This window comes from Aulonocara stuartgranti (genome assembly GCF_965226115.1).
Source record: "Aulonocara stuartgranti genome assembly, chromosome: 15".
Taxonomy (NCBI): domain Eukaryota; kingdom Metazoa; phylum Chordata; class Actinopteri; order Cichliformes; family Cichlidae; genus Aulonocara; species Aulonocara stuartgranti.
In genome coordinates, this window is record NC_138951.1 from 24,872,528 (window position 1) to 24,897,614 (window position 25,087).

The window sequence follows — 25,087 nt, forward strand, 5'->3', positions numbered from 1 at the left end:
CGGGGGAAGGAATCACCTTCGCCTCCCTGATTGCTTTGTTATGTTGTGCTCTGCTGCTCCGTTATAATCCTGTAATCCTCTGTTTACAGCGCTGCCGCCGCTGCTGCTGCCTCCCCAAAGCTCAAGAGCTTGACCATGTAGGTTTCCTGTCACACCACACGCCTCAGACAGCTTCAGGGCACCGTGCGACGCCGCCGTGCGCTCACAGCGGCGAATCCAGACATAAAGCACTCGGTGTAGCCTTGGCCTCGATCACTCTTCTCACTTAGCCTGAAGCGACACGTCTCTCTGAAAGTTGAAATTGATGCTTCACGCCGTGACTCGGCTTTGTTAGTGGCTACATCAAACTGTTTGACCTCCCTAGAGCGCTGCGTCACAGAGCTTTGCACTGCGGGTGGATCGGCCACGTAGACCCGGCCTCTCTGTTCGGGTTCTGTTCTCCACATCACCGAGTAAAACCTGCACATGCATCAGTGTTAAAGATGTAGATTTGAAGAAAAGAGTCATCACAGACATTCAGACAAAAGAATCAAAGGCAGACATTGAAACCTCTGAGCAGGGCTGCCATGATCAGTTTTATCTCAGGTTGATCTGGACATAAAAATATGACTTTAAAAGAATAAAACTTGGAGGATGTCTTTCTTTAAGTACTTAACACCTACAAAAACATACAAAAAGCGTGAGTGCGTAAACACGCCTGACCTCACTGTGTGAGAAAACAGCTGATTTACAGCCTGAGATGTCTGGAGAAGAGCGAGTGAGTTAAAGGCCCTGTATGTGGTTGTTTCTACACATCAGTCTGTGTCAGAGCTCATAGATCCAAATGAAAGACATTAAAGTGTCAGTTATGAACTTAAACATGTACTCTTTCCTTTCCCTCACCTCCTTTCTTTTGGCATCCTTGCCTCCTTCCTCCCATTCCTCTCACCTGACTTCCTGTTTCTCTCCTTTTGTCTTCTGGAAGTTTAAATTCTCTTAAATGTGTCGGCTGTGTGCGTTTTGATTCAGAGCAGCTGTACTGGCAGTCCGCATCATGTTTCATGCTCAATAACTGTGAAGTTAAGTCATTTATTTTCTAAGCTAAGCTCATCTTCTCATGGCTCCAGGGCACCTGAGTAGAAGGAAGTGCAGGCGTCACTGTCATGGCCTCTGATTTGTTGCCAGTTGAACCTCTGGACTCAGCGTGACAGCGTTTAGTTAATGGCTCAGCGGCCGCATAATGACGCCCGCTGCACCTTTTTTTGCTTTCTTTTAACTACAGCAGCTGCTTCCTGCCTGATTTCACCTTCCTCCGTTTAATGCCTAATAAGGACTCGTGTAAACATCACAGGAGCGTCGTTAATGGCTCGCACGCAGGAGGAGGCTCGGACCATTAAACGTGTGACCAGAGACGACATAATGAATACATGTTTCTGAAGTGAACGAGGTCGTCCGTGCACAAGCTTATCATGTTGGTAATGAGAAGAATTATCAGATGAAGGTGGAGGTCTGCAGGCTTCAGAGCTTCTGCAGTCAGAAAGCCGAGCTGTGGGCGGCACCGTAGGGACCTTTTTTATAACGTGGACAAAAAGAAAGTTTAATTGTAACAAACAGGACAAGTAACGTCTCCGTCACACTAGAGTGAAAATACCACAAAGAATTGGTCGAAGCTGAGGTCTCTGATGTCTCAGCCTAATGGGAGTCGACCTGTCTCCAAACAGAAAGCTACCTTTAGCTGCTCCTTCATTCAGCGGCGTCGCCCAGCAGGTAGCTCTGCATGTTCGATTTGCTAGTTTTTACATTACATGCTCCTCCCGTCTTCTCACGGGATCTTTCGCTTGTAGCCAGTAATGTCTCCAACCGATACCGGTTTGTCACTCTTAGACCAGTTTAAGAAGGATTTTAGATGGTTGCTGTGTGCAACGACAGAAGACTCCACTCGGATGTTTATGTTCCTGTGTGAAAGCAGCAGAATTGAATTTCTGTGTATGCAAACAGCAACAGACTTGCGATATTCCCAGATTTATCCCAGTTATTATTGATCACATGACCACATTCAGTTCCAGACCAATAGCAGACTGACTGTTGAGTGGTTGCAGACCTGCTCCCGGTCTTTAAAGGCATCGAGATCACATGATCACTGCACACAGTGTGACTGTAGCATGAGCTTCTCCTCCGTTTCTGATCATCTGTGAAGTTACGAGAAGTGTGAACAAGTGTTGTCGTGTTGTAGTTTCAGCTGTTTAAAAATCGAAGTGCATGAACACCAACTTCTGTTTTTCCTTCTTCTTCTTCTTCTTCATTTTTAACCCTCTCTTTGTTTTCCTTTCACTTACCTGCTGTCCCTGTTTAGTGAAAAAGATGGTGATGAAGTATTTTGTAGTAAATGTCTCGGCAGCATACTAACAGTTTATCCTAACATCGTGCTTTTTAGGGAGGAAATGGCGAGGGAAATGTCCGAACTTCTGGCTCGGTGGGTAGAAACAGTCTATGTGGATCACACCTCAATGACCAATCAACTCACTCTTTGATCAAAGTTAATAGAAAATTTTAATGAGAAATGAACAAAAACTAAAACTGAATCATTTTTTGATTGTTGATGATCAAAAGTAAATTGAGCAGTGTTGATTACAGGGTTAATAATAACTATTTAGCCTCCACTGTAAAGAACATGATTTATTTTTCTTTTGTGATTTTGAAAGTCGGCCGTGTACACGGGGACGCCGTGGCCCGTTAAATGTCACCCAGCTGTTATTTCCCGCCTCCATCGCCCGGCCGCCGCAGAGGCTCCAGCTGCTCCTGTTTTTAAGATTTTACAGATAAAAGCTGTAACTTTCAGAAAAATGCAGAGTTAGTGGAGGATTTTATGCTGCTGCTTATTAAAAGTCCAGCTCAGCTTTAAACGTTGAAATGTTCACTTCATCATTTCAGAGACAAAATGATTTTGATCTAAATTTCTTTACTGTCCTGATATGTTAATGATAATAATATTTATTTGGAAATGTAAATATTTTCCTAGTTTTTAAAAAAAAAAAAAAATTTACTAAGAAAACCTTTTTAGATGTTTTGGATTTTTGGAAGCAAATAAAAAGTAGTTTGTTTTCTCTCAAAGCGCTGTTTTAAAACAGGGTCCAAATGCTTTATTTCCAACAGTTTTTTTTCTTCTAAATTCAAATTCGAATTTGAATATTGTCTCTTCAAGATGTTATAGAGGCGATATGTCTAATATGGTTAGAAAACCCACCCACTTACTCTCTAACGAGGGGCAGCCAGTCAGAAGAATGTTGGCCCAAAGTGAGAGGAGCTAAAATGTTGCAAACAGAGGATGAACCAAAGGGCTGCTCTATTGGAGTCCAGGAATAAAAACATGGAGCTGGGAATGAGCCGAATAAATCTCCTTCAAGGTTTTTCTCTTTGGTCTCTGACTGGATGTTAAAAGGAGGGTGATGCGTAGCAAACAGCTGAGAGCACAGTCAAACCTGGACCTATGAGATAAGGACACAGTGCATGTGCTCCGGCAGGTGCTGCTCAGGTGGTACACCTTTTGATCCTAATGCTGGAAAGCATGCAGTACAGAGTTCCAGATCTTTGTCTTCAGCCACACAAACAGCTTTTTTCTGTAATTACCTCTGCAGATGAAACACAATTGAAACACACTTTGAAACACATGCTCCTTTGAAGGAGCAACTCGAGTTCCAGTGATTTACTGCCCAAAAATGTAAAGCCATGACTTTAATAGAGATTTAGAGTTCAAATTCTTCCTCCTGAAACTCCACCACAGGGAGTTATTCCACCTTTAACCTATAGCAGGTTAAACTGTCGGTCCCGTCAGATTACTGCGAGCATACGCTGTTTTCTGCCCGTGTTCCTGTCAGCATCCCCGCTGCTGTGAATGAGTGATGTCAGCTGAAGCCGTGCCAGTCCCTGCTTCTCATGTTCGCCTGTCTGCGGTTAATTGGCGACAGGAAGCAGGGGCAGAAGGTGACTGCAGCGCTTGGCCACTTAGCACGCCAAAGTCACCACGTGCTTGTGAAAACACGCTCAGCAACCCCGGGTCTGAGGCCCAGCTCGGGCTAAACATGAGATCCAATAGGATTAGAGGAGCAGCGGGGTCCCGCCTCCAACTTCCCGGCGTTCTAAAAAGGGCAAATCCAGGTCACGGATTAATCAGGCCTGTCAGCAGCGCCGCAGAGGAGCGAGCAGCTGGAGGGTAGCCGCTGTTCTCTGCTGTCAAACGGTCATTCATAATTTAACAGAGCGAGCCGTCACGCTGTGGCGGCCACACGCCGACACAATGGAGGTGCTGTGTGGCTTCCTAGAGACTGAAACAGCATGCATTTTAATGATGTACTCACACCTTCTGTTCTTCTGGTCCTCTCCTTCTTTATAACGCTGCTGTCTGACACCCTCAGTCCTCCTCACCCTGACGTTCATAATGAACCAGCAGCTGTTTAAAGAACGTGGCGCTGCTTCTGTTCCTCGTGGAAAACTGGTTCCTGTCTCACCTGGTGACTTTCACCTGGGTGGAGTTTACTATGTGGGATGCGTCACTGACTGTGTTTCCATGCACCCTAATGAACTATTCAAGTCACAATCAGGCGTTATAGAACACATCCGGCCAACAAATCGTGGTTATGTCATCACTTCTGTGCAAAAGTTAAGGCCGTTCATCTCCATCAATTCAGTCGTTTTTGTCATCATTGCTTTGGGCAAACATATCCACCTCCGGGCTCCAGCGGCTGTGAGCCATGTTTCACTGCAAACGGTTGAAATATGAACCAAACTTCTGTACACCATAACTTCATTAATGATCAATAACCGTCCCACTTATGCTTCACACATCAGAAAAAAGAAGAAAACATTTGAGTTGCCTGGATGTAGAAAACCTTCCCCTGCGTTATTTTTCTTTTCTGAGATGCCGCTGTTGGGCTGTGCGATCATTTATCTCCAGGACCCAAAATTATAAATGTTAATAAGAAATCATTAAAATCTGATCCTCGCAATAATCCATCAAGTGTGCAGTTATAAATGGGATTTAGGTCCAGATATCCTGCGGCTCCTTTACTGAAGATTAATGGTCGAACAGGCCCGTTGGAGGCTTTCAAAAGCTAAAATGGAAATCAAACTTTAATGCTGGATGGTTTTTTCTACAACCTGGCAACTTAAGTCATTCTTAGTTACAGATTACACTATGAAACATTAGCAGATCAGTTCCAGATAATAATAAAACCATTAATTACAGAATTGCAGGTCTTTATAAATGAATGTTCTGCAGGTCTGCAGCATCCTTTGCCTCTGAAGCCACCACTTTAACTAATCTTATATCTGCACAAGCTAGAGAAACCTAATAACCTCAGTTCAATGGACCTGATCCAGAATTCCTCACAAAGAGCTTCTTTTCAGGACTTTTAAAATCTGAAACATGACTGAAGTTTGTCTCAGTATTTTAAGATTAAGATAAATGATCCCATCCTGTACGTTGAACAAAGACTTGATAATTTGATTTCTTCACTGGGTTGCTGAAACAATTCGCATCTATAGATGGCTATCACGTTTCCAATTCTTAGAGACTTCTGGGAAACACTAGATTGAAGTTTAAGAGCCGTATAACAGAAACCAACCCGAAACCTGCCCAGTCAGATACTCAAACAATGTAAAGGGGCCAGTGTAGATTGGAGGCAGGTAACCATGTAGGCCAATAAATAAATAAATAATTGACTAATACGCACAATAAGAACAACTCGTAAATTTTTCTTCCCTAATAAATTTGTGACTTTTATATCATGGATGGATGGAAAACCTATGAAGAATCCAACTGGGTGCATGGCACAGTCCTTTAATGACCCTAACAGCGACCCCCTCAGTAAACTCACCGATGTGGTGTCGGTGGAAATGATCACCTGCTGACGGTCCCCCACAGTTCTCAGCTGTGGGTCTATGTCACTCACCTCTTGCATCCTTCTTCTGTTTCCTGTATTAGAGGTCCGCAGGTCCAGGCGTCCAAGGCGGCTGCGGGCACCAAGAAGTACGAGCTGAGCAAGTGGAAGTATGCTGAGCTGCGTGACGCCATCAATACCTCATGTGGTGAGTGTTTTCTTATTTACTGTTGCGCTGATAGTTTTCCAATAAAGATAATTGTTTGACATTATTTAATGGCTATCCACACTTCCCCAAGCATAAACTAGACATTCTACGTGCCATTGTGGGTTACAAAGACAAATTTTCACTCATTAAATTTTTTTTTTTATTGGATAGTCAACGTTCTCAGAGGATGAACCACTTACCAGAGGTTGATGCTTGACAGCTGCAAGGAAATTATTCAGATAACTGACAGTACACATATTGAGTACCTTAACGTTCCCAAAGGATGAATCTTTCCCATTTTGGACACAGTGGGAGCTTCACCCTGGTGCCACATTCAAGTTGAATTAGTTTCATGCATTGACCTTGTGCATTTTGCTCTGTCGAGAGAATCAAGTCCAGACTTTGCCTTTTAAGAAGTGCTTTTCAAAATAAGATCTCTTTAATAATTTATCACCAGAAATCTGTGATTTTCAACTCCAACTTTTCAGCCTGTCAGATTAGAGATTAAGATTGTAAATGATATAAATAACCTTTTTTTTTTTTACCTTGCCTTGAAGTATTAATATGTAATGGACATATTTACTGTGTATATTCATATTCCCAGAGGTTGAACCTTTTAGATTTTAATGAACCTGTAATGTCCATTGTTGTCTCCTAAAATTCCTAAACTTTATGTTAAACTCAGAGCTTCATGTCCACATTTTCCTTAAATTTGATGTTCTCTGTTCCTTTGTTCTCACTGGTACTTTAAAGCTACTTTCGTGATGGACTTCTTCTGGAAACTGAGCAGACTCTCCTTAAATTTTTTAAAGTCACTGTTCTTGGTCCTCAGAGGATTAATAATGGATCCGGTAGACATTTCTCCAGCACTGCTGTGAGGCGAAATATATTTAAAATGGCTCAATTTGACTGACAGACTTGAAAAATCCTAATTTTCTCAGAATGTTCATACTCCTCAGAGGATGAGCTCTTTGATTTTTTATTTTTAAACTTTTTTCCATTATCAGCGCGCTTGGATAGAAATCTGATCTTTAACGGTGCAATGACAGGCACACTGATGGGAATTGCTGATTGTATTCACACTCCCTAAGAAGACAGACCGCTGTTATTTTTATCGACCCCATGGTCTTCCTTTGTCCTCGCTCTGAGAATAGCTAAATGGTCGTAAAGGCTGTTTGTTCTGAGTGAAGAGTTCACTCCTCTTGTTTCCAGCAAATGGGCAGCTTTGACAGAATTGTTTGCCACCGCTCGCTTTCCACACCACTTAATTTTATTTTTGTAAACGCCGCTTCATTTTATGACCACTTCTCTCGTGTGGGAGTGAACTGCCGGTCGAGCAGAACAGAGGACAACTCTTTTAGCCAAACTCATCGTGATGATACCACAGCTGTAGCAGGTGCTTTGTCAAACAGAAGAATTTCAGTACGAGGTGATATCACTGTAACATATCAGAGTGTCGAACCTACTCAACCTTTACACTGACATTTAAAAAGCGGCTGATGATCCTATCCAGAATATGTAGAATGTGTTACCTGTGCCAAATTTGACTGTTATTGAATTGTTGTTATATAATTTAAAAATGTTAGAGGAAAAAAAAGTGTGATTTCATATTTGGACCTGCACAGACAGGAAAGAGACCCAAAGGCAACAAATACAGATATAATATGTCTATATAGGTCTTTTTTTAAGGAATATGTTCAGTTACTACGTAATGATAGCAGCGAGGCTGCTGGTTTTAACTGCTGCTCTGGCTGATTTGCTGGTTTAGCTGTAAGGACAAGAGCAGGAATGTTCTTCTACCATAAAAGGCCAAATTTTTACCCTTTAATGTTGTGTTGCATCAGTTCATTGAGGTCTGCAGGGATTTGTTTATGTCCAGTTCTGTCAAGGTCCTGCACCAGTGTTTAAATCAGGTTGAGGTCTGGACTTCGGACTGTTGGGGCACCTTGATTCTTTGCTTTTTCAGCCGTTCTCCTGGAGATTTGCTGCTTTGCTTGGGATCATTGTTCTTCTCTGTGACCCAGTTTGGTCCAAGCTTTATCTGTGGCACAGATGGCCTCATGTGTCTATAGAGTACTTTGATATACAGTTCATGGTCCACTCAGTGACTGGAAGGTGTCCAAACCATCATCCCTCCACCACGGTGCTGAAAGCTTGTCTCAGGTGTTTGGGCATTTCCATTCAGAAATTATTTGACTTAATAGGCTTCCAGTTTTTCTTCAGCTTCCATACCAACTGGTGGATAAAGAGGCCATAGGTGCTGGCTTTGCCCCTCAGCAGGCTACCAGAAGCTGGACAATAGAAAGAAAGTGGTCTAATAAGCCTCAGAACCCTGTTTGAGGTGTTACTGCTGAGTTGGACGGCTGTAAAATTGTAGCTTTTGTCATCAATACACAAAGCAGTTCCTGCTTTATCTAAGATCTAAACATGTCTTCCATCCCTGAAGCCGTTATCTCAATGTACAGGAGGTGGAACATCCAATCAGGGGACTCTGATAGTGGACGAACAAACTTTCATCCTTGGTTTGATTTTGATTCACTTATAAAAGAAAGTGAAACTTAAAGAAAACAGCCAAGAGGAGAATATCCGCCTGTTTCCTCTCTTTCTTTCTCAGTTTAACCTCAGAGATCACCTGTCCTTATCCACGCAGCAGGAAGCGTGGAGGACTGGGACAAGGAGGGTCGACGCCCGCCGGCTTCTCTGAAATGAATGTGCTGAGAGTCGCCTGCGGGCGGCCGCATATAAACACATAGAATGACTCGGTCAGCGTTTAACAGTCCGCTCACCTCCCCAGACAGAGGAGGGGATCGCATACTGATGCGATCACGTCCACAGCTACGGATCATCACGAGCAGCAGAATAAAAAAGTCCAGCGTCGAGGGCCTGTTGACACGCAGCGTATTCTGCAGAGGTTTCCGCTCGCCTCAACAAACGGAGGATGTTTTTTTTGTTCGTCTGGCGTTACCTAAGCACTTAGTGTGCATTATGCATCTCATTGCTTGGTGTTAGCCTTCGCACTCTGGATGATAAATTGAATGTGTGTGTTTTTCTTTCTTTATTTCCTTTCTTTCTTTATATATTACTGAAGTCATTTATCTGAATCGTCCAGATGAAATGTGTGCTTAATGCTGCTGCCTGCCTTCTCTCGGGGCGCGCGCACTACATTGATTATGTTGAGATGAACATCAGCGCCGTGTGTGGGGGAATCAACAAAAGTTGGTCCATCTGCCAATATTAATTATGTGAGTTTTAACGGTTCAATAATGTGGATTTTTTTTGTCAACAAATTGTACTTTTTATGGCCAAAGGTTTGTGGACATAGAGAGCTGTATAATTGTACCCTAAAAAGTTCATAAATAACATCTATGTACATAAAAATCCACAGAGAAGATTTGTTTTTCCAAAATGTTAGCAATCAGGCAACCCAAACCAGCTGGAGAATTTAAATCTACAGCCACAGATAAAGCAAACCAACCTTCACTCAGTGCTTGCTCTCTGACAGCTGGTGACTAGTGGCCATGGCCCTGATTGCCCTTTAACCCTGTGGAGAATTTCTCATCCTAAATGCTTAGGAAACAAGCGGGGAAGTCACTGAGGGCGATCTTGTCGCTGGGCCTGTCACGTCTGCCATCCAAGGCCCGGATTTCAGTGACCTTCTACGTCTTATGGTCGCTGCTACTCGTCCTTATACTTGTGTCTGCCTGTTAAAAGGCTATAATCCCTTTATTTGATACAGCCTTTAGCCAAACACCGTCTGCTGCCTCAAGAAAACATGAATGAGGGAGTTTAATGTCAGGTAACCTCTGTTTAATATGGATTCCCAGCACCTGGTCCACTGCAGCCTCTGTGATTATGCAGTAAGAATTAAGCCCGGTTGACGGGATGTCGGACATCCACAGAAAAGGTCTGAACCAGTGAATCGGTCAGCCGTGCGCTGCTTCAGTTTGTGTTCACCCTCTTTGCTGTTTCAACCTTGAGGCGACTTTTGTTGTGATTTGGCGCTATATAAATAAAATTGAATTGAATTGAACATGACAGAAACAGTGAAAGCCAGCTCAGTGAAGAAATGGTTTCCCCACTTAAGTAAGAACAGAGCTCGGATTTTAACACCGACTTGAACTCAAACCTGATGACTCAGTGGCTGATTGGAGGAAGATGTGCAGCCAGCACTAATCAGAAGGTTGTTGGTTCGATCCCTGTCGGCTCCAGTCTGCATGGACAAGATACCAGCCCCAAATTGGTCTCCAATGCATCAGAGTATGAATGCGTTTGAATGTCAGCTAGTAAGCACCTAAATAAAAAGAGCCGCGAAAAAGTGCTCGTGTGAAACTGTGAATGAGGCGAACTGTGTAAAGTTTGAGTGCTCAGAGTAGCGGTGCACAAGAACCAGCCCACTTTCAATATGTAATTATCACCAAAGCTTTCAGTGCATGTTGTTATTAACTATTATTAAATATAATGGTGGAGTTGATGAAATCGGAAGGACAGCACTGCTTTTTCCAGAGCGACGGGGTTCAGACTCCTGTCAGATTCATGGTTCTCTGTTTGAATATGACTTTTACACAGATTCGTCCAAGTTCTCGGTTCTTTCAGGTTCTCCAGTTTTCAAATCGATGTACGTCTCTGAAATGTATTTGCAGAAGCTGTCAGTATTTCTTCTGCCTGATTTTCTGATCCTGTCTCCTCCAGACATCGAGCTGCTGGCCGCCTGCAGAGAGGAGTTCCACCGCCGGCTTAAAGTTTACCACGCCTGGAAGTCAAAGAACAAGAAGAGGAACACCGATACAGAGCAGCGAGCACCGAAATCTGTCACCGACTATGGTATGACGGGCGCCGCAGCGTTTATTCCTCTGGAGCTGTCTCTCTTTGTGTTTTTCCCACAGCGAGTGAAACGCTTTCTGCATTTTTCATGCACTCGGTACAAAAACAGCTCTCTCGTTTGCAGATTGACGTTGAAAGTACCTCAAAGTACCTCAAAAACATTTTTCGAACACTTCTAACTCCTTTTGTATAACCTTGTGGCCACAAAGGTCTCTCATCCATTTAATCTTTCTCTCTTATGTTTAAACTTACACTTGAAAGAAGGAAACAACCCGAAGCTTTACAGGAAGAGAGAAACACACTGAGCCTTGAACAGCCTGCAGGTCAGAGGTCACAGAGGTCGACTTTTGTTTGGATGTGAAGGAGTCTCAGATTTGTGCAGAACGGTGAGACGGATTTGGTTTGTGCACATTTATAAATGAGATCCTCTGACCTTAAAGATTCCTCTGAGCGATTTTAAACCTCTGAAGTCTCCAAAATCTGAAACTGATTCACCGTGCTGGACTCTGACCAAACAATGCCTTCATTTGAATGCCAGACTTTATAAAGACGAGCACTTCGGTCTGTCGGGGTCGCTGACAGCTTGCCGTGATTGTCAGTCAGCAACAAGACGAGCAAATGGACTCAGTCTCTCACCTCTCCACCGCCATCGCCTCATTTCCTTGTGCCACACGTTGAGTTGTCATGACGACAAAGAGCTCTTATTCAGAGCTGTCTATTGTGTGCACTGCTCAGACTACAGATTGGTCCACGAGCCCCCACACGCATACTCTCTTTTATCCCTCATCCTTCATGTGAGAGTCGCAGCTTTTGTCCTGCTGCTGCTTCGACTCCGGACATGTGACATGTGCAGCCGTCAGAAGATCCGGCTTTAACGGTGGCCGTGGCTCCGTGTGTGAAGGTGATGACATGTATTTATAATATCCGATCCCCAAATCACTCCCAGGGTCTTTGACGTGAGCAACCCCCTCTCTGGTTTTCTGTCTAACATCCACACTCATTAGCACCACGTGTGTCAGTTTTCACACGTGGTGCTGCACCGCTGTGTTGCACCAGAGTGTCGACAGAACCATCATGATGATTTATGCTTGCGTAGAGCTTCAGATGTAGTCTGTATAAGAGCCTGCTGCCCGTCACCAGGCGATGGGGTTTCTATCATGTTGGTACTGGTTCATTCTAAAACCGGAGGAAACGGCAGGACAAACGTGGCAGTACATCTTCTCGTGCTCTGCATCGATGTGATGTGCAACAGGTTACGGAGCAGATGCAATGCAGACGCAGATTTAAAGCCCCCAAAAGTTTTAGATTTGATGAGTCGCATATTTATGTTTAGTTACGTGTAAAAATCTGACTCTCCGTTCCTCCGTGTCGCCCTTTTTCTCGTTGCCGCTGCTGAACACGCCTCACTAACACCTGACTGAGACATGATGTCGAAGCGCGGTGCTGTCTGATACCGTCAGTGTTCATGTCTTCATTCTCATGTTCTCATTCATCACTGTTATCATAAAGTGTCAGTGTTGCATCACTTCCTGTGTGTGTGTACGTGTAACCTGGCATGTTTACTTTCAGATCATGCACCACCTGTGAAAACAGCATGTAAGTGGTCCTCTAGTGTGTAATGCTACTTACACCCCGCCGCCATTACTAACCCCTTCCTCCCCTCCCGCTCAGCCCTGGGATCGCTGCTGGCCTCAGGCTTGTGCTTTCGCTAGTAAACGTACTTTTTTTCTGTGGTAGGAGTAGGAAATAGATGGTGGATGGGTTTCCGTAGCAACTGCTGCCTGTATTGAGACATTATTTGGGCTTCTTTTTTAAGCACCATTTTGTCTTTACGAGCAGCGTGCTGGTGCCAGCTCTCGCCTGCCTGACAGCCATAACGCTTTGATAAAGAGTGGAGGATATTCCTGCGAGCTCTTTAGGCTGCTGTTATTGATACTCCCACAGAAAGGACTTCTCAAGGAAGAGGAGAGGGAGGGAGAGGAGGACAGAAGGCTTTCTGGGTTTTCAGGGTAGTTGGCTTCTGTTTGGCGAGGGATGATAGCATCATGTTTACTGCGCTGTGACGGGAGGAAAAGGCCGCCACGCCGGCTGATCGGAAGAGAAACGTAGTAAAAGAAGTCATCAGTGAAGCAGATGGCTCACTCCCCTCACTCCAGACTTAATGAAGAGTTTAGATACACGACAGCCTGTTCAGCTGAGCAAGGCACAACAGGGAGATTGAACTCTGAGTGACCAAAGAGGTTTATTTTAACAGGTATACATTCGAAATTGTCCCTAAAGATGAGGTAGATCATGTCATCAAGACTTGAACTCAAAAACACTGGAGAAAAAAGGTCAGGTCAGCCAGAGGAAACCAAAACATGTTTTATTGCTTGTTCCTGCTGAGGTTTTTTTGTTTTGTTTTGTTTTTTAATACAGTTTTCTCAGTCATTTAAGAAGCTCTTCAACAATATTAAAGCTAGCAAGTGAAGCTGTTGACGTCTGGACTGTATGTTGTATAAAGCAGGAGAAAATGTGGAAAGTCTTGAAACAAGTATCTGGATTTTCAGGCTGAATTTTGCCCTTAAAGGTTAAATCTGCAGCAGCAAACATCAGCTCCTCCAAAACCAAAGTGAACCAACACAGATGGACTAATCGCAGTTACCGATGGCCCACTGACCAAGTAAAGAGTGTCACTTATCATGGCTCATCAGCAAGAACTGTACAGCACGAAACTAGATAATTACAGGCTCATTTCAGAGACTCCAACCCATCTAGAAGTCAATGCAGTGCAACCTGAGAACAGAGGTTATAATACAAAACCACAACATCAATCCCTACAACATTACAAATAGCCAGAGCATGGTGTGCCTACCACCATAAATTGGACACCACCTGGAAAACACAAACGAACGTCGGCCCAAAACATCATGGAACTGTGATGGCGACCTGAAGGAGATGGATCTGGTGTGGGTAAGCCGGGTTGGGCCCAGATGGAGGCAGATCAACAATGTCGTCCAGGGATGATGAGGACTCATTCTCACTGTAACGTTCCAGAACTGCTCCCAATGAAGACATCTGGAAGAACACGTCAGCTACCTTACTTCCAAAGGCAGATGGAGACTCGGGTCACTCATCAGTTTGTTCATTCATACGTGGTACACGGCAGCGTGCAGCAATTCATCCACAGAAACCAGTTCCACCCTTTGTCAGTGCTATCCTGTGCGTTCGTCAGCCTTGAAGCCTGAACCCTCCTCTCGACCCCTCGTTGAGTCACCTCGGGTACTAAAATACGACAAACGGTAATCAACAGGCCGAGTGAATGCAGCAGGGAGTTCAGCACAAGTACCTCTCTGAAGGATAAACTTCCATTTCTGCTGCTTCTTCTAAACAAAGAAAGCTGATTTTTTTTTTTCCCCCTCTTTTTTGGCGTTTTTCTTTTGAAGTTTGCTGACGCCTGGAGGTGAAGTTTGTTTTCTTGGTTTCTGAGGTGGTTTGTAGGTGACGGCTAAACAAAGCGTTGCTTTGTAGAAGATGGTTTTCTCACTTTTTTTTGAAACGCTGCAAAAAACCAAAACCAAACAGACCTAAAGATGTTTGAAACCAGGTTTAAAATAACACGTTGCCTTTTTCTTCCATTTGTCAGCTTGAGAAATGGAACAAAAAGGCAATTTATATCAACACGAGCTGACATGAATCGAAAACTAGATTTTATTTTGTGAGTTTCTTTCTGAAATGTGATTTTCTGCAGATTAAATGTCCTTTATCACGTAGAGAAGCTTCTTCAATCTCTGTAGAGTATTACTTTACACTCCACTTTTTAGAAAGATGCAAATTGTTTTTTAAATGTTTCTCACGAGTGTACAAACCCCTTCGTAAACATCTGGCATCTGCTTCACGTCTCGCTGATTTCTTTGCTCTTCCACCAGCTCTGCTGTGATCTCTAACCCTCCTCCTCTTCCTCCTCAGCTCTAACAGCAGGACTCACTGACTGCACTTAGACATGGAGACCAGGGAACGGGCTCTTTGTTCAGACCTAATGGGAGTACGGCAGACGGGGCTTCATGTTTACATGCTGTGGGTTAATGGGAAATATGAAAAGGAGATCAAACATTTGACCAGGTTGTGCTGATTGAGATTCTGTGTTTAGTCCTGTTCCTGAGCCTTGACCTGTGTATTAACAGCTGTAGATATAAAGCAGCATTTCAGTAGAAGGTTCGTGGTCAGGAGTCCATGTGAATCGTAGACAAGCGCAGGGTAAGATTTAAGCATGAGAGCCAAAAGCAACAATCAGATATGAGCCCGTCCTGAGTTTATGCTGGTTGCTGTCCTCACAAACAGCAGACAAAGCTTTTGGATTTGTTTCATCCAAAAAGTGTGCAGGCCTGTCAGACTTTACATGCATTTCAAAGATGACTCAGTGCACTGATGGAGATGACCGCTGGAAAAAGAGATTTAACTTTTTTCTGAACTTCCTGTGTTGAGATTCCCATCGTTTAGGCAAGGCAAGTGTATTTATATAGCACAATTCAACAACAAGGTGATTCAAAGTGCTTTACAGAGACATTAAAAAACAAATAAAAAGCATGATTTAAAATTGATTAAAAAAACAGTAGATACAATCAGAACAGTAGATAAAATCAGTAGTTAAATGTAAGTTTTGAAATTTAAGCTTAAAAGTGTGGATTTGGTGCTTTATTCAAATGCAGCTGGGTGGGTGAGTCTTCAACCTGGATTTAAATAAACTGAGTGTTTCAGCTGATCTGAGGCTTTCTGGGAGTTTGTTCCACATATATGGAGCATAAAAGCTGAATGCAGCTTCTCTGTGTCTGGTTCTGACTCTGGGAACTGATAAAAGACCAGATCCAGATGACCTGAGGGATCTGGAAGGTTCATACTGGGTCAGGAGGTCATTGATGTATTTTGGTCCTAAACCATTCAGAGCTTTATAGGCCAGCATCAGAACTTTAAAGTCTATCCTCTGACGGACAGGCAGCCAGTGTAAAGACCTCAGAGCTGGACTGATGTGGTCCACTTTTTTGGTCTTAGTGAGGACTCGAGCAGCAGAGTTCTGAATGAGCTGTAGTTGTCTGACTGATTTTTTTTTTAGGTAGACCTGTAAAGAGGCTGTTACAGTAATCAAGCCTACTAAAGATGAATGCATGGACTAGTTTTTCCAGGTCCAAGACATCAGATCTTTTATCCTTGAAATATTCTTGAGGTGATAGTAAGCTGATTTTGTTATTGTCTTAATGTGTTTTTCTAAGTTAGGTCTGCATCCATCACTACACCCAAATTTCTCGCCTGGTTTGTGGTTTTTAGGTGTATAGATTGAAGTTCTCTGGTGACCTGTAATCGTTTTTCTTTGGATCCAAAGACTATTACTTCAGTTTTGTTTTTGTTTAGCTGGAGAAAATTGTGGCACAACCAGTCATTAATTTCCTCAATGCATTTACCAAGACCCTGTACAGGGCCTCGGTCTCCTGGTGACATTGTGATATATATTTGTGTCATCTGCATAGCTGTGGTAGTTTATTTTGTTGTTCTTTATAATCTGTGCCAGTGGGAGCATGTAAATGTTAAACAGAAGGGGTCCCAAGATGGAACCTCGGGGAACTCCACATGTGATACTTGTCTGCTCAGATGTGAAGTTACCTATTGATACAAAGTATTTCCTGTTTTCTAAGTATGTTTAGGGGAATACTGACGCAAGGTCAAGCAGCCTCTGACTTACAGTGCTGTGTTGATGTCAAGAACAAGATCATTTAAACTCAACACAGGTCAAGCTTTTTTTTAATCACTTGCATTTTAATGTACTTTAATTGCAGATTTGGTATATGCAAGTTTGCCTTAAAAGACTTTCATGCCAGCTGGTAAACACGAAGCTGCATCCTGTAACCAGATCTTCTAGTAGAAAAAAGGACAAACTTGAAGGTTACGAAGCTACCAATGACACCCCTACGGCTTTAATTAGATGTGCCTTTAAAACACCTTAAAGTTTGTCAGATTAAATGTATGTAAAACTGTATCTACTGAATTCACAGAGGTTGAAGGTAGATATTATTTACCAGGATCAGCCTCTCTTTTCCAGTTTTTATGCTAATCTAAACGGTCGCTGCTGTTTGGAGTGCTACTGAGTAAAATGCAAAAATATTCCTTTAAACTGTCCAGTTTGAGAATGTCAGATGTAATTTGTGCTCAGGCAGCTGTTGTTAATGTCTGTATGCTCACTGCAACTCACTATTGTGTCTCTTGCATAATTAACGAGGCCGAGCAGCTTTTAGCTAAAACACTAAAACGAGCTGTAAACATTGGAATTAGTAAGTTCAGATAAAAACAACTCCAGCCTTTTCTTTCATGTCATTAAGCAAAAAACTAAAGTTTTAAACATCCTCTGAGCCTTAGTGTGGTTTGTTGAAATTCTTACCCTCGTACTCCAAGTAGAAAACTATTTTTTAAAAAAAACAACAACAACAACATGTTTTTGTCTATCTTTAGTCTGCAAAGAACTCTGTCTTTACTCTGCTTCATAAGTTAATGCACAGGTTGATAAACAGGAAACAGGATAAGCTACATTTACCATAACCACTTCCCAGGCTACTGCATGTAAACATGGTCTCTGATTTATGAAAGACTCCTAACTTTTTTTTAATATATTTCCCTCTGCATCCAATCAACAGCCCAGCAGAACCCAGCCCCGCCTATACCGGCCCGGCAGTACGAGGTGGCGATGAACCGGCAGCAGCGCTACTTCCGCATCCCGTTCATCCGGCCGAGCGACCAGTACAAGGACCCCCAGAACAAGAAGAAGGGCTGGTGGTACGCGCACTTCGACGGACCCTGGATCGCCAGGCAGATGGAGCTGCATCCCGATAAACACCCAATCCTACTGGTGGCAGGTCAGTACAACCCAGATATCTGAGGGAGGCAAAGACTGAGCATGGAAATAAATCTCTGTCTTTACCTTACGTTATACATTCACCTGTGTTGGAAACATTTCTGCACACATATGTTAGTCGACAGTGGCCGGGTTATTCTGTTCTTTGAGAGTCTATCCATCTACAGACTAAATGAAACAACATATATATGCACCAAGTTAAACACAGTTACACCACCCATTGGGTTGCATCACAGTATGACAGAGTGAGTGACAGGCATAAGGAAACAAGCAGTTAAAGAGTAGAAGAAAAAACGAGAAGAAAGGGTGGAGGTGGAGAGGAAAATCGATGAGTTGATTCTGCGACAGCCACAGAAAGAAATGAAATCAGAAGCAGCACTTCGCTGTTAATCAATGTTCAAGACTTTGACTTTGTGCGAGTGCAGCAGATTGATTATATTCGAGTCATAATGCACCGTCAGGTCGTTCTCTGTAGAGACGCAGAGGCTTTTATTTTTAGGAGGCCCGTGCAACGAATCATCAACCGCGATTTGACGAGCTCTCCTTCGAGAATGCCAGAAATCACGCGTCAGCTTTTATCAGAACATTAGAGCGATACGCTGCAGTTTTCATTCTACATGACTTTATTCAGTTCAATTCAATTTAATTTAATTTATACAGCGCCAAATCACAACAACAGTCGCCTCAAGGCGCTTTATATTATAAGGTAGACCCTACAATAATACATACAGAGAAAAACCCAACAATCATATGACTCCCTATAAGCAAGCACTTTGGTGACAGTGGGAAGGAAAAACTCCCTTTTAACAGGATTAAGAGATTAATAACAAGAATGATTTAATGCAGAGAGGTCGATTAACACATAGGGAGTGAAGAAGAAACACCCAGTGCATCATGGGAATCCCCCAGCAGCCTACACCTATCCAGAGTTACTAAGAGAGGATTCAGGGTCAGCTGATCCAGCCATGACTATATGCTTTAGCAAAAGGGAAAGGTTTAAACCTAATCTCAAAAGTAGAGTGTCTCCTGAATCCAAATGGGAAGCTCCATAGAGGAGGGGCCTGAAAACTGAAGGCGCTGCCTCCCTTTCTACTTTTAAATACTCCAAATGTTGCAACACTACTTGTTTCGCCGTCAATTTTCCTCAACACCTCACTTCATATTTATCATATTTCATATTTGTCTGTAGAGAGGGTCTAGCCTAGGACCCTTACTGGATACAGGCGCCCCCAGGTGGGAATCGCACTTGCGAATCCCATTCCAAAGCCGTGCAGTCTTACCACTACGCTATCCAGCTGCAAGCCTCCTGAATATGTGCCTTTCATAAATGCCTTCCTTTTTTTTTCCTCAGAAATTTCCCTCATTCCAACAGTTTACCTTGTCGATAACATTCAGTTTTTACTTAAATGTAATCCCTTGATTGACCTGATATGCTGCTCTTTAATTCCCGTGTCTAAAAGAGATTTTATGAAAGTAAATGTTTAACTGGGGATAAACATTTACTTTGAATTGTTAAAGTGTGCCTGGGATTTCTTTAATTGTCCTCTATACAGAGCACTTCAAAGAAAAACAATCTGGAATCTTTTTCCAGTTGCATTAAAGAAAAAAGGTTTGAAACTCCAACATTTGTCAGAGCAAAGTGTAATATTTGTATTCTATTGATAACATAATATAACAGATATCCACAGATGCTGCTGCATCCTCCCACAATTTGCCAAATTAAATGAAAGCGCCTGAGTGAGTGTTTGTGTCAGAACAAGCTGTAAAATCGCAGATTGTACCAAATGACGAGTACAACAACAGTAAAGAAGGAAAAAACGAAGCGTTTGTTTTGTTCACCCACCTGTCTGAGCATATGTGTGCTGATGAGTTCAAACATCACAACTCCTAGCAGCATATTTCTCAACTTTAATTTGGCTCTGAGGGCTGCACTCGTCTGTGGGTTTGAGGCTTTATGAAAGCGAGTCACGGCTGTGCAGGATGTGTGATTTGAACACTGTGAGGTCGTCGGTCTCAGAAAGCTCATGTCGTAGGGAAATAGCTGCTGTTTTGCAGCCGCTGTGTTCAGATGGCGTCAGTATGTGGGTGAGTAACTGCCTCATATGACACTCAGAGAGCACACTGCTGCAACTTGTTATTGCCTTAACAGCTGTAGATACACACTGAATGTAAATTGCAAGCATTGAATATGTTTGGTGGAATAAAGGCATTGAATGCTTCTAGGGCTACAGATTTAATTCAGACTGTTAAAGTGGGCCTTAAACACTCTGTGATTTCAGATATTAAGAGGCAGTATCATTCAGGGCCATTTTCATTCTGGGACTCTAGTAGAACAGCTTTGCTTGACTGACAGGTCAAAAGACTTGAATGATCAAATATTGGCCTTTTAGGATGCCCTTCAGTATATCTTAAGAGGGTTTAGTTAACCTAAACACGCAATTCATGTTTCTGCCCATAAAATTTTGGTTGTTGGTTTTTAATTTTCAGTGTTGTACTGCTGTATAGTTTTTTAGTATTACAGAGGTGTATTTGCACTAACTGGGAACATTTGGTCTGCTAAAAGAGCTGAAATTGAGTATAAATATGCTCTGTATTAGCGTTTGTCTCCTTGAGGGGCCCTTCCTTTAAAGACCCCCAAACATCTAATTGGCCAGCTTCTGGAAGCCTGCCGGCAGCACCAGGAGCTTGTCAGTTGTACTGCTCGTACTTTGCGGCAGTCACGATGTTTGTCTGCTGTTCCTGTTGAAAATGAAGCAAAATTACTTTTAGCTACTTTTAACTCATTATTTGAAACTTTGGCTGTGTTTAAGCCTCTAATGTAAAAGTAGATAGCAACCACATCTATAAAAAAAGATTATTGGTGAAATATTTAGAAAAACTTTGTATTGTGTTTTTTTCCCTTTGTTCACATTTAAACCCCATTTACATAATCTCTATTTAAGATGACGTTATTTTTAGCTAACATTTTAGATATGCTAGCAGCAGCTCTGGGTTTTTTGTCAGTTGTCAACATGTTTCACAATAATGTCTAATTTTACCACCATAATTTCTCCCCATTTTAGAGATAAAAAACTTTTTTAGTTTATGGTGCAGTTTAACAACATTTATACATTTAGTATTTTAGCATGCTAACATGCTAAGTACATACATTTGAGCTATTAACATGGTAAAAAAATATATATATACTGTATCAGAACATTATTATCAACATTATTCTCGTGTCGTAACAAAATATTTCAGAGGAAGTTAAAAATTCTTACATTTTTTAAACAAAGGCTGTTAAGGCTGCTAACCTTACGAACGTTAGTTTAGCATTATATAACAATATGCACAACAAAGAAATGTGTTCAAGATGTTAGCATTCAACATTTTATTTAAGTTTGATATTTTTGTTAAATATCAAACTGATTTGTGTAAATATGCAATCATATTTAGCTTTACATTTATTTTGTGGCATTTATTATTAACACAACTTTTATATTTTTCTTTAAAGGGTTTATAACTCTCATAGACATCTCTCCCATTGTTTTCCTATTTGAGACTAATAGCAGCTTTACACTTTAACTAATTTATTCTTTAACTTTGTATTAAACTTTGAGCAAACTTAGAATCGGAGAGGATCTAAAATAGTAAATAATTAAATGAATGCATTGAAAGAAGAAAAATGGCTAAAATGACTTTGCTATCCAGAGAGAAATACATTTCTTTATACAACAGGCATCTGCACTTGGTTCTCTCAGTTAAGTAAAACTTCCAAATGAGAGATGTGAACTATTGCCACAGACTCGTGGTGGTTTTCCAGTGTGAAACTATTCTGCAAGCATTTTTGTTGACAGTGCAGTTGGCCTTGTTTGAGTTCCTCATCACTGCGTTTCACGTCTTTTTTTTCTTTTCTGACTCGTTTCTTCTCACAGGAAAGGACGACATGGAGATGTGCGAGCTGAGCCTGAGGAGACGGGCCTCTCGAGGAAGCGGGGCGCCGAGATCCTCCCCCGGCAGTTCGAGGAGATCTGGGAACGCTGCGGCGGGATCCAGTACCTCCGCAGCGCCATCGAGAGCCGGCAGGCGCGGCCCACCTACGCCACAGCCATGCTGCAGAGCATGTTCAAGTGACGGGGCCCGGAGGCGGGGCTTCGCGCTGCAAACAAAGGGACGAATGCACCAGCTACCTGACACAGATGGAGTGCGGGCGCGCTGCACAGGTTCTGACTCCAGGGCGTTCGACGTGAACGGCGTTTTGTTTTTCTCAACTGTCCTTTTGTTTTTCCTCCGTTTGATGAGTTTTCGTTCTCACTGGCTTTTGGTTCCTCAGTGGGGGCAGGGCGGGGAAGTTTTGCATTGAACCCTATGCAGAAACGAAAAATCATGCTAAATGATCACATCCGGTTGTTTTCCAACATTTCTGTAACATGTGTGCAAGTCTAACTATGAGGCCTTAATACTACTTTAACAGGGTTTAAATGCTGAAAGGTAGGACTTTCTGTTTGTTTATTCAAAGCTGCCTCCCCAGAACAAGTTTAATTCCTCTGTAATTATGCATTCCTGATGATCCTGATGATTACACTGAAATCTCACAGGTGTGTCGCTTCCGTCTTAACAGCTAGCTGGTGATCCCGCTCCGACTTAAAAGCTACTGTTTACGTCGTCTTCATGCGGTTATTGGAGGGTGAAAAAGAGAAACTCGCACAAGGAGCTGCAAGCTCTCACCACGAGGCTACATGCATGGGTGTCCGATTATTCCACCGAATTAAATCCAATATTTACAAATACTTTTTTTTTTAATTACCTCCTGTTTTTCCAGCTGAATGTAACTTGAGACCTTGTTGATTTTTTCATGTCGTGATTCTTTTGTTTCTTCTCATCGTATGTGATTTAAATTAGTAAAGGGTCCAAAAACCTTTTGAGACCAAACGTGGCTCCGGACATGAAACCTTGTTTTTGGTTTTTTTCCTCATTAGCGGAGCCCCATCCATGATTAATTTCTGTTTAAGGAGCCGAGCAGAAAATGTGAATTAATTATGCAACTGCTGAGTGCTGAGATACGACTCCACGTGTTCGTGGTGTTTTTCAGAACAGATCAGCGCCGCAAAAAGAGACCCGAATAACTCAGCCATGCTTCAACACTTTGAATTTGATTTGTTTAGTAATTTGCAAGTGCAGCGAATCCCAAGGTAGCACAAAACAATATGGTTTGGAATCAGTTGTTAAGATATTCTGTCAGACTGGACATTTCCCTGCTGTGTGAGAAGCTTTCGAGCACGAACTCTACGATGCACTGGTACTTGGCCTCAAACTGGAACATTCATATAACACTGAATATTTTCTATAGGGCGGTATGTGCAGACAGCAGTGTTATTCCTACTGGAATGTAAAAGTTTATTTTTCAAAGAACAGTTTCTACTTCATCGGCTTGGGCACATGAGATCGTCAAGCAATAAATCACACAAACTCAGCTAAGAAGGAAAAAACAGGCCTCTTTTGTCATTACTTAGAAGAAAAAAAAACAACAATGACAGACAATCTGTGGTGACGTCGCACTGCGTTATTCCCCCGAGCCTGTTTGTTCCCAAGCTTTCTGTTCCCCCTTTGATGCTCTGCACAAGAAAAATGTGGCTGAGATTGTCTGAAAGCATGAACATCTGTCTTGTTGCAAAGTAGCCGAACCCCTTTACAGACAGCGATAACAGCATAGCCAGGATGGATCTGATAGTTGATGAAGACGGCTCACTTACCACCAGCTAAATTTAAAAAGAACCTAAAACTTGATTTAAACATTATTTTATTAATCTCAGAAGTAGATTATATAAACAACTGCATGTAGCAGAGGGGTTTAATATAAGCATGCTCTGCATAGCCAGGCTTTTGTTTTAGCTGCTTTAGCTGGCTATACAAAACCTGAATTATCACAAAAGAGGCTGACTCAGGTTTTTGGCATTGGGCTCTGAGCACGATCACTGAAAAGGGGAATTTAATTCCCACATCGTAAACAAACGAGGCCCAATTTGTATCTGAGACATGCAACAATATAAGGTCATCAAAAACCATATATCACACGTCAACATCAACAATTGATGAAATCATACCATTTGGGTACTAATTAGGTTAGAACGACTGCTATCAATAGTTAAGTGAGTCCTTTTGGGACATTTCCTGTTAAAAGCTGCGTACAGTCTTGCCTACTGGAGCCAGAGAAAGACTAGAAATGCCAACCAAACTGATCAGAGGGTCAGATTACAATTTTGGACCCACTGCGAGCTTGGTGTGTGGGCCTCTTCCACAGCAGACATGTTGACCTAGCTCGGTTCCATTTACTAAGCCATCGCACTGAACCAGGAGCCGAGTGGACTGCGGCCATTGTTGATAGACACAAAATGTTTTGCTGGGGAAAAGGTCCATCATCAGTGTGGGGGGAACTGCAGCAGGACTATCTTGGAGACCGTATAATCTTCATGATTCATTTTGCCAAATAATAGCTTTAAAAAACATCAACATGGAAAATCAGACTGGTCCAGGAATTTTCATTTGTAAGGATTCCAGCCGTGTTTGAAGCAGGTCAGAAAACCTCAAATTTCTTCAGTAAAATCTGTACCAAATACAAAGATCAACTTCACCAAGCTTGGCATTTGTATATAATGTGCCAGTACACGTGTTAATGCTGAGTGTAAAGGGGACGCGCTCTGAGCTTTGCCGTCATTAAGACCTCAGTGTTTGTTTTAACCAAGTGATGACCTCGAGATATTTTCCTCCATAACATGCAAAGAAAGTCTTGTGGATTTGCTGCGATCTGTTTCTCGCCACACATTGCAATCATTCCTGGGGAAGCACTGCCTTTGTCCACTGTCATTTTTCTAACGCTGATCTCTAACGGATGAATAAAAGCATTCCATGTTTCACTCACCTCTCGCCTCCTCTTTTCCACCTCAGAGAAAATGCTTTCAAAATGAAGAAGATGGAGTTTTATTCAGCACAGTTTTGTATTTTCAACTACTGATTGCGAAACAAACACATAATATTTTAAGACTTTAAATAAGAAAAGTCCACATTACAGTCATTGGGGGAGGCTTCCCTCCCCACACAAGCAGCAATAACCATCAGTAGATGCATTGATTTGAGACAAAAACAGTGAACAGTGTTTACATCAATAAGACGACAGCATTTGGGAAGTTTCAGTATCGGTTTGATCTGTGACATGATCCGTGCGAGTAAGATTAATCCTGAGAAAGGTAAGATTTGGTCTTACTACCTACGACTTTAATGGAAGATCATTTGACTCCACAGAATTCATTTACAAGTATAACGCCATATAAATGAAACTAAAAACAAAAA

At 42.3% G+C, this 25,087-nt stretch overlaps 1 protein-coding gene across 12 annotated transcripts in view; it reads left to right on the forward strand.

The window, feature by feature from the left end:
- The window catches only part of LOC309689484 (unconventional myosin-VI-like), a 154,828-nt gene extending 130,170 nt beyond the window's left edge, over nucleotides 1–24,658 (forward strand). For 7 of the 12 annotated variants that reach the window (XM_082505942.1, XM_082505932.1, XM_082505940.1 and 4 more), the window contains 7 exons: nucleotides 90–137; nucleotides 2,414–2,452; nucleotides 5,960–6,063; nucleotides 10,753–10,884; nucleotides 12,454–12,480; nucleotides 17,544–17,762; nucleotides 21,676–24,658. In XM_082505942.1, the coding sequence (XP_082362068.1) occupies nucleotides 90–137; nucleotides 2,414–2,452; nucleotides 5,960–6,063; nucleotides 10,753–10,884; nucleotides 12,454–12,480; nucleotides 17,544–17,762; nucleotides 21,676–22,103 (997 nt within the window). In that variant the 3' untranslated portion in view covers nucleotides 22,104–24,658. The remainder of the gene's footprint in view (nucleotides 1–89; nucleotides 138–2,413; nucleotides 2,453–5,959; nucleotides 6,064–10,752; nucleotides 10,885–12,453; nucleotides 12,481–17,543; nucleotides 17,763–21,675) is intronic. The other 5 variants (XM_082505936.1, XM_082505938.1, XM_082505939.1 and 2 more) reach the window with 3 other exon arrangements.
- Nucleotides 24,659–25,087: the final 429 nt, after the last annotated feature.